We start from the raw sequence: 9,674 nt of genomic DNA, 5'->3' as shown, positions 1-9,674 counted from the left end.
GTAGGATTAACAGAGGTCCCGCTCCTGTCCTCCCCAGGAGGCAGCCCTTGCCTCTACCCTTCTGAGGCAGGAGAGGGCACCTCTACAGGTCTGAAAAAGAAGGGGAGGTAAGAACGATATCATCACACTGGGAGGACCAGTACGGGCATACCTGTAGCTCCTGGGGTCCCACTGGGTCTGAGGGCGACTTTTCACCTTTTTGGAGGAAAAGATGTGTTGGAAGACGTTGCTGCTTCTGCTGTTGTATTACGACGCTCAGCCCACTCTGTCGCACAGGTGGAGCAGGGGTGAGTTGCTTTTAATTTATTTGTTTGCTTGATGCTCATTCTTCTTTCTTCAATACAATTAGGAATTTGGGGGGGGAAATGGAGAGAGCAGGAAGAAATTAGAAGCCCTGCACCCTCCTTTTATCTCATCTCTGCCAATTGCTTGATGTTTCTCGACATGCTAGAAGGTATTAGAAGGTGATGGGGGAAATGACACCAAAAAATCAAAGTCGCTGAGGGAACTGGGTCGAGGGGGAGAATGCAGAGGGCATCCCTTTCTGACAGGCCAGAGGGAAGTCATCTTTGCTTCGTAGAATGTGGACAGACTCCCTTGACTTCTCCCCCAGGCTGCTGCAGCTGGGCAGGGCGTGCGGAGAGCAGGTGCTCGGGACTGATACTGACATGAAGGGACTGGGGGTGCTGACCGGCAAGAGGCCTGCTACCTGGAGGGAGTGGGGTGTCCACATGGAGGGCTCCACGCTGCTTCCTGAGCAGCAGTGGACGCATCTATCCAGCTGGAGAGAGCTGGTCCAGCAGCAGGAGAGGACGAGTAGCCCCTCAGCACCCTCGTGTTTGCCGGCTGCTACCGCCCTGGCCAGCCCCCTCGGAAAGGAAGGAGCCCAACAAGGCTGCTCCCCACGGCCGACTTCCTTGCTCTCGGGACACAGCTTCTCCGAGCCGGCCTGGCATCGTTTATGGCTCCCGTGGGCAGACACTGGAGGCACCTCCAGTCAATGAGGGTCTATCACTTAGGAAGCAAGGGACCAATAGTGCTGACTGCTCCACACTGATCTGAACTGAGATCTCTCCACTGCCTAAAGTCAACGGAGGTCTCTCTCCTGGAAAGAACTGGAAAAAGAAGTCAGGCTCACTGGTGTTTCCAGAGATCCAAAATAGGGTAACGACTGCACAGCAACAAGAGGATGAGCCCCTTGGTTCTCAATGAGAGTGTCAGGGAAGGAAGGGACGGCCAGCTGGGGCGCAGAGCAGATGTGAAACCGGGGAAAGAAAAAGCCAATGCACTTATTAGGGTTTTTATTCCCTCACACACACATCTCCCTGCTCATCACGTGCACAAACTCTGGGGGCAACACTCGGAAGCACAGAGCAAAGAGACCTTGGCGCTGTGTTCTGCCACTTACCCCTGTGTGACACTGGGGGCCTTCCTTAACCTGCCTATTAAAAAAGGATGATAATATCCACTCTTTAACGCACAGGCTGTTAGAAAGCCAAATGAGATGATTGGATTTGTTACAAGGCTTGTAAACACAATAGGCACATGATGAGCTATCCTGCAAGGAACTCAAAGATTTAAGTTCTGCCTCTAATTGGCTGTGTGATGTCTGGGAAGACTTAACCTCTCTGAGCTTTAGCTCATGAACAGATAACATATTAACAGTAACAAAAACTGACCCTCACTGTGTTGTCATGTGAGGGTCATATTGAAAAATGTAAATAAAACGCTTTGTAAATGAGGAGCTATATAAATGTCAGCTATTACCTACCACTTAAAAAAGGAAAAAATTTCATTAAAGGAAGTCTGAGGTTCTCAACGGAAAACCTTTCGGTTCTATAGCAACATCCTGAGAGCAGCTGCTCTGACTGCACCCCTCCTCACTGGGGAGGGTCTGCGCCCCAATAATGATAACAATCTGTATAAAGACGCAAGGCCAACACAGCTGAGATAGAGGCCATGGTGAGGCAGCTGATGTTAAGTGCTGGATTAGCCGCTCATATCAGTGTTCGGGGCCAACAAATGATGCGGAGCCCTTCCAACCATCATCAGAAGTCTTCCACGTAGTTGATTTTTTTTTTTTTCGTTTTCAACATTTTTTTCTAATCATAAAAGGAATACACAATTGCCCTTTTTTTATGACGGAATGGGAGACGCACCCAGAGAAAAACCAATTTTTCCAAATGTATTAACTGTTCCTTTCACCTGCATCCTTACCCCAACCCTGCCCCCCACCCCAGTGCTAGGCTTAATTTAGAAGAATTCCCTCTGGAAACAGTCAGAGGGCGACTTCTCCCTACAAAACCCCTCCTCCATCCCCACCCCCACCCCCAGCACCACCCCCTGCCTCCACGGGTAGAAGTGTGGAAATAAACCCCAAAGGAATACACCCTGCCGTCAGGACATCTTTTTTTCCTACCATTCTCCAGCGTCTCCCTCGGACGCGCTCTCTAGGATTCCGCTCTGGGAGGCAGCTCCCTGTGCCAGGATGGCTGCTCCAGCCCCACGGCCTTGATTAAGACCAAGGGACCCACCTGTGGTTAGCGAGGCTGCTGGGAAGTGGACACACCTGGCCCAAGTCCCAGCCCCACCCAGGTCCTGCCGGCACACCAACTGCCTGGGGGGCTGCAGGGAACTAGCCAGTCTTAAAAAAAAACACACACGTATTAATTCCTATAAGTATCTGATTTTTATTAAATACATATGTTATTTCTTTGACAAGCAGTTTCATAAGGAAGGGTGGCCTTATGTCATCTTCACGTGTCCAGTTTAGTGCTGTGTGTGTTTTCAGTCGTCAATATTCCGTGAAGGGAAGGGCCCCGGGTGGGTGTTTTCAGTAAGTGTCAACTGACTCACTGGTCCAGCATGACTAAGAGGCCACCTCATTCACTTCATGGTCACTGCCTTAGGAGGCGTTATTCTGACCACTAACAGGTAAGAAAGCTGGAGGATGGGGGAGAACTTAGCACTCCCCAGATCCCTCAGCTGGAAGCTTAGAGCTGGATCTCACTCCCCCAACCCAGTCTGCAGAGACAGAGTCTCCATGTCCTCACTCACGCCCCTCCATCCCTTCCAGGTGCTCCCCCTGGGTGGTGGCACATTCTGGCCAAGGGGAGCCAACACACAGCAGCCCTTTCAGAAGCACTTCAGGGGACCCCAACACACAGGGCCAAGGTCCTGGCTACCTCAGAACATCACTGTGTTTCTGAAGGGCTGGCCCAGGAGCAAAAAAGTAAATGACGGGCTTCCCTGGTGGCACAGTGGTTGAGAGTCTGCCTGCTGATGCAGCAGACACGGGTTCGTGCCCCGGTCCGGGAAGATCCCACATGCTACGGAGCAACTAAGCCCGTGCGCCATGGCCGCTGAGCCTGCACGTCCAGAGCCTGTGCTCTGCAACGGGAGAGGCCACAACAGTGAGAGGCCCGTGTACCGCTAAAAAAAAATAAAATAAATGACATCAGTAGGATCTGGCAAGACTTTTTATAAATGAGAGCTTTTCCTTTCCACACCCACAGTCATTTCCATAGAGTTGCTTCAACTGATTCATTAAAACTATGGTTGTATTTTGGTATGATATGGTCTACAGTGTGATTCCTTTCCAATAAGCTCTTTGGTACAGATGCTGTGCACAGTTACATGGAAACCATGGTCAGTCTTAATATTGTTCTGTTTTTTTTTTAACCTATTTGGGAGATGGGAGGGAAGAAGAGATTTTTATCCCAGGTTATAAAAAGTCAAAGAGAAGATCAAGCTCAAAGCAAAAATAGGCTCTTTCATTTAGGGAGGCTTCTGCCTATACATCTGGGCAAGAAAGCTTGAAGGAGGTAAGGCTTGGGGAGCAAGACAGGTGCAGGTGCAAGCCTTGACTGAGATAATTAAAAGTAGCTTCTCTGGGTATGAAGGGAACCCTTCTTTACTGTTGATGGGAATGAAAACTGGTGCAGGCACTATGGAGAACAGTATGGAGGTTCCTTAAAGAACTAAAAATAGAGTTACCATATGATCCAGCAATCCTACTCCTGGGCATATATCGGGAGAGAACCATAATTTGAAAAGTTACATGCACCTCAATGTTCATAGCAGCACTATTCACAATAACCAAGACATGGAAGCAACCTAAATGTCCACTGACAGATGAATGGATAAAGATGTGGTACATATATACACAACGGAATACTATTCAGCCATAAAAAAGAATGAAATAATGCCATTTGCGGCAACATGGATGGACCTAGAGATTATCCTACTAAGTGAAGTAAGTCAGAGAAAAACAAATATCATACGATATCATTTATATATGGAATCTAAAATATGATACAGATGAACTTATTTACAAAACAGAAACAGACTCACAGACAGAGAAAAGAAACATGGTTATCAAAGGGGCAAAGGGGTGGGCAAAGGATAAATTAGGAGTTTGGGATTAGCAGATACAAACTACCATATACAAACTAGATAAGCGACAAGGACCTACTGTACAGCACAGGGAACTATATTCAGTATCTTGTAATAACCTATAATGAAAAAGAATATATATGTGTAACTAAATATATATGTGTGTGTGTGTGTGTGTGTGTATACATATGTCTGGATCACTCTGCTGCGCACCAGAAACTAACATAACATATTGTAAATCAACTATACTTCCATTTAAAAAAAAAATCGGTTTCTCCTAGACCCAAACAGGGGTTCCTCATAGATAAAGGGAGGGTGTGATGGAGACAGGAGACAACATCTACTTTCTGATAATTACCCAGGACCTGTAACTGCAAATAAGATCCAGAATCACCCTGTTAAAAAGAGAAGGATTTGGTGAGGCACTCTGAAAACAATGGAGTTGAGTAACAAGGAGAGTGAATGTGTTTCTATGGGATTGTTTATTCATTCAACAGTCACCGGCAGGATTTTAGGCACTGCAAATACAGCATTAACAAAACAGACAAAATCCCATGCCCTTGTGAGCTGACGTCCTAGTGAAAGGAAACAGACAATAAGCACATATAGAAATAAACTATCTGGTTCATTGGATGGCAATAAGGTTGGGACAGATTAGAGGATATAAAGGATCACAAGTTTAAATAGGAGAGTCAGGGAGGGCCTCACTGAGGAGGTGACTTGAGACCTGAAGGAAACACAGGAGTGAGCCATGCAGTCTCCAGGGAAGGAGTATTCCAGGCAGATGGAACAGAAGTTCAAAGGTCCTGCGGCAGAGGCATGCTTGATGAGCTCAAGCAACAGTGAGGAGGCCTGCAGCTAGAGGGGCATGAGCCAGAGGATAATAGCAGATGAGTGCAGAGAGGTAGTAAGAAGTCAAGTTGCGTAGTACCTGGTGGCCATCTGAAGATCTTTGGCTTCTACTCTGAGGGAGATGGAAAGCCATAGAAGTTTCTGGGCAGAGAATTGACATCATCCAACCTATGTTTTCACAGAATCGCTTTACTTGCTGTGTTAAGAATACAATGAGGTGGACTTCCCTGGCAGGTCCAGTGGTTAAGACTCTGTGCTTCCCCTGCCAGGGGCACGGGTTCAACCACTGGCAGAGGAACTAAGATCCCACATGCTGCGTGGTGTGGCCAAAAAAAAAAAAAAAAAAAGAATACAATGAGGAGGATGAAGTTGGCAGCCAAGGATGGAAACAGAGACACCATTAGGAGAAATGTTCAAGGTTTGGACCAGGAGGCTAGCTGGGATGTGGTAAGAAGCAGCCAGATTCCAGATATATTCTGAAGGTAGAGCCAACAAGATTTGCTGATTAGTGGGGTGTGAGATGTGAAAGAAAGAGAAAAGGCAAGGATAACTGACAACTCCCAGGTTTTGACCTGAGCAACTACGAGAGATGGGAAGACAGCAGACAAAGCAGGAGGTGCGGAGCAGGTATGATGGATGGCGGGGGTTGGGACTGGGTTGGAGATCAGGAGGGACAACTATTACAAATCCAAAAGGAGACTCTCCCGCAGGCAGCTGCATATCTAGAAGTCAGGCCCGGAAATACACAGCATAACATCCTTACGAAGTCAGTGTGGCTAGTGAGAGGGGAGAGACCCAGGCTGTGGCCCGGAGACCGCAAGGCGAGGAGACGGAGGGGAAGGAAGAGCAGCCAGCAAGGGGGGATTTTTTTTTAAAGAAGCAGCAGCAACATGTTTTCATGCTGCCTTGAAAGATCGGTAGAGAGGGGAAAATTAATGATGTGGGAAAGGTGGAAAGGTGAGCGACAACTTTATTGGAGACCTCGTGCACGCGGGGACAAGTTGGCTCGAGATAAGAGCAGGGACACAATAACAGAAGGGAAGTCAGAGGATCTGGGCACGAGGCTGGTAACTGGTTTGAGGAGAAAGGAGGAGGTGTGAAATCATCATCCATTTCACGCTGAAATAGAGTGAGGGGAAGCAGGAAATACGGGTAATGGTCAGGCAGCATTTCGGGGCCCCTCCTGAGAATAACGATCACGAATTTCAAGTGAGACCACTTAACCCAGGTGCAGGTGTGGAACAGGTAAAGAGATGGGGTGCGCTGTTGCCTAGTGACTGCAAAGGAACAAAGAGGGAGCAAAGGAAAGGAGGATTGGTGCAAGAGAATGATCATAGGGCTGTAGAAATATGACCTTGTATATCACATTATCAAAGTTAGAGATTTGTTTAAATATGTGTGATTCATTTAAGAGTATGTTTTATACCATATGCATTCATTCATTCCTAATTAACTACATGTATCCTTCCCGTGGTTACACACAACTGAAGAACGCCCAGTCTTGTGGCAGATGCGCCTACAAAAAGATAGCGTGGTTCACCCTATTGGTGAGATTGGGGGTTTTTTGTTTGTATGTTTGTTTGTTGTTTTGTTTTGTTTTTAATTTTTTTTTATATTGGAGTATAGTTGATTAACAATGTTGTGATAGTTTCAGGTATACAGGAAAGTGATTCAGTTATACCTATACATGTGTCTATTCTTTTTCAAATTCTTTCCCCATTTAGGTTATTACAGAATATTGAGCAGAGTTCCCTGTACTATACAGTAGGTCCTTGTTGGTTATCTATTTTAAATACAGCAGTTGGGTTTTGAAGCTCTTGAGACCTGGATTTTAATCTCAGGCCTATTACAAACAAGTTGGGTAGCCAAGGGCAAGTTTCTTAGCCTCCAAGTTTCTTCATCTATAAAATGAGATGTGAATGTTTGCCTCACAAGGTACATAAGGAAAGCACCAAGCATGCTGACTGACCCACAGTGAGCTCATAAGCTGTTAGGATGTCCGGGCTCCACATTTGAACAACTTTGGCCTGAGGTCCAAATGTGTCTCTCAATAGAAGACACGGACAGAACATGCTAAGACACGTGAATCCCTGGATCCAGTTCCTGAACTAACTTAGTGCATGTGGCGTGAACTTTAGCAAGTAAATTTTTTGTTCCATGCAGGTTGGTCCAGTGTTTCACAATGTCCCCTGAAGGCTCATGAGTCCGGGGGCTCGGGGAGGAGGGGCTGGCCCCCCTGCCCGAGGCTGGCCAGTGCAGCAGACCTTCGTGCAAGGCCATGGGGGAGTCTCTGGAGTCCCCTGATCACACCGAGTGGTCCTTGTGGGCATATTCACAACCTGAAGAAACAGCCGGAGTGTGGGCTGGGTGTGGAGCGTTAAGTGAAAAAGGAAGAAACAAATCGGCCTAGTTTTACACCAGGCAGAAGAGACACACAAAGTCAGTGATCTTAACAACACTGTCCCAGCAGCCTTCCTGCCCAAGGCTCCACACTCAGGTGGTGCCCAAGAGGGAGTGGGATCCTTCTGCCAGTCTCTGACCTCCTCACCCTGTTCGCCTCTCTCCCTTCTCCCTCCGAGAGGGTGCAGCTGCTAACAGCCGTCCAGCTGGAGCATTCATGTCTCAGAACTATCAGCCTCGCGAAGACTGGGCTGCCCAAAGCCGCTTATAATCGCTCACGGCGAGGAGGGAGCCGAACTTAAAATGACCTCATAAATTTGGGAGATGGGGCAGAAGGGAAAGGAAGGAAAACCAGCAAAGCCTGAATTGGAGAGTCTCCAGGGATGTTCTGGGTTTTTTTTGTTGTTGTTTTAATACCTAGTTTAGTTTTAAAATCATTCCAAAATGTATATATTGAGACTGCACTCAGTATATATATTGAGCTCTATGCAGACACTGAGGTCAGGCAGAAGCATAAAATTCATTCCCTCCCAGGAGCCAGCAATGGACAGCAAGATGTGAAATGTGCAGAAAGGATGCAAGAAGAAGATAAAAAGAGAATTAAGGAGATGGAGAAGGAACACAACAGTGTACGGTGGGGTCCCAGGGAAAGGCTTCCTAGGGGCACAGGGCTGCTCTTCTAACCACGTGGGGGCCGGTCTGGTTTAAAGGTCTGCGTGCGTACCTCTCGGAGTTGGTCAGCTCTTGGTTGGGCCATTTGCATTCTGGCAGGGTCCGGCCTCTGTCATTATGGACAAGGACATCTGGAGTGGCTAGTCGTTTAACTTCTTACCTGAATGTTTCGACGTGGGCCAGACACAGCTTATCTCTCACCCACCACCGACAGCATCTTCAGTGGAGATGAATTCAGGTCTCCAGATCTAGCCTCATGCACAGGAAGTCAGACACGGGCAGCTGCCGAGACGCCTGCCCCAGAGCTGGCTGCACGTCACAGCGCAGAGGGCCATTAAAGCCCCTGCCCCCCACACACCGTCAAAGCAGCCACAGCAACGTGAGGGGTACCCGTGGAAGGTGGGAAGAAGGGAGAAGGGGCCCATCTGTGAGACTCCGGTGCTCCCCACATATACTTTCTGAAGCAGTGATCAGCCCTAGTCCAGAGGCTGAATTGTTTTCTAACAATCTTCCCCAAACTGTGTTATTATTTTAAAAATTATGAGAACAAGGCCTCTTGGAAGCAACGTTTCCATTATTAAGCCCAGCTCTGCATCAGGGAGTATTTTCTTCCCAACTCTTGAGAACTAGGGGTCCACCAGGGGTGTGCATGTTAAAGGAAGTGGCTGTTCGCAGAGAAGCAATTGAGTGAAGAGCGTGTAGGTCTTGCCTTGAATAACTTCCCGGGAGGCAGCAGAAAGGGCCCTGTGCCAGGACCTTGTTCCCTCCTATCCCCTTCACCTGCTGCAGTGTGAATTTTTTTAAAGGGAACAATACCTTTCAGTTCACAATAACAGAGAAGACATAAAGGAGTTGCTCTCAGATCCTACCTTGAAAAGGGGTTTCATGGTAAGAAGGAATAGGCCACATCTTGGTCCAGGATCAGTTCTGGTCCTAGTGTCACCTCCCACCAAGGAGAAAGTAAGGTCAAAGTACACCCCTCATTGTGCCGCCACTCTCTTGTCTCCAAGAACACGAGGGACTTGGTCTCTTCAGATGCCCCTTTAAGGCCTCATTGGATGGGAGTGAGCTCTGAATTCTAGCCAGGCACCAGCTGCTTGGTGGTGGGTCTGGGTAACCCAGTGGTTATGGACACTGCCTGCCCGTTGTAACACCAGGGAGCTGTCAGAAGTCCCGATGCCTACATCCACCCCAGAGATGCCCATGAACTGGCCTGGGAGGCAGCCTTGGGCATGTAGTTTTTTTTTTTTTTTTAAACATCTTTAGGGCATGTAGTTTTATAAAGCTCCCAGGTGATTCTAATGTACAGTCAAGGCTGAGAAGCATTGGGCTAAATTGGGAGTGTCTACTCAGCA

The 9,674-nt window shown here is 47.7% G+C and overlaps 1 protein-coding gene across 1 annotated transcript in view; it reads left to right on the top strand.

Annotated features, from left to right (window-relative positions):
- The first annotated feature begins 211 nt into the window (after positions 1 to 211).
- Positions 212 to 9,674, top strand: part of FAM180A (family with sequence similarity 180 member A) — a 12,591-nt gene continuing 3,128 nt past the window's right edge. Inside the window, exon 1 of the mRNA XM_007466588.1 lies at positions 212 to 287. Within this exon, the coding sequence (XP_007466650.1) occupies positions 212 to 287 (76 nt within the window). The remainder of the gene's footprint in view (positions 288 to 9,674) is intronic.

This window comes from Lipotes vexillifer, unplaced genomic scaffold, assembly GCF_000442215.2.
Source record: "Lipotes vexillifer unplaced genomic scaffold, Lipotes_vexillifer_v1.1 scaffold71, whole genome shotgun sequence".
In the NCBI taxonomy this organism is placed as follows: domain Eukaryota; kingdom Metazoa; phylum Chordata; class Mammalia; order Artiodactyla; family Lipotidae; genus Lipotes; species Lipotes vexillifer.
Note: the sequence above shows the minus strand (reverse complement) of the source record. Positions and strands in the feature narration are given on the sequence as shown.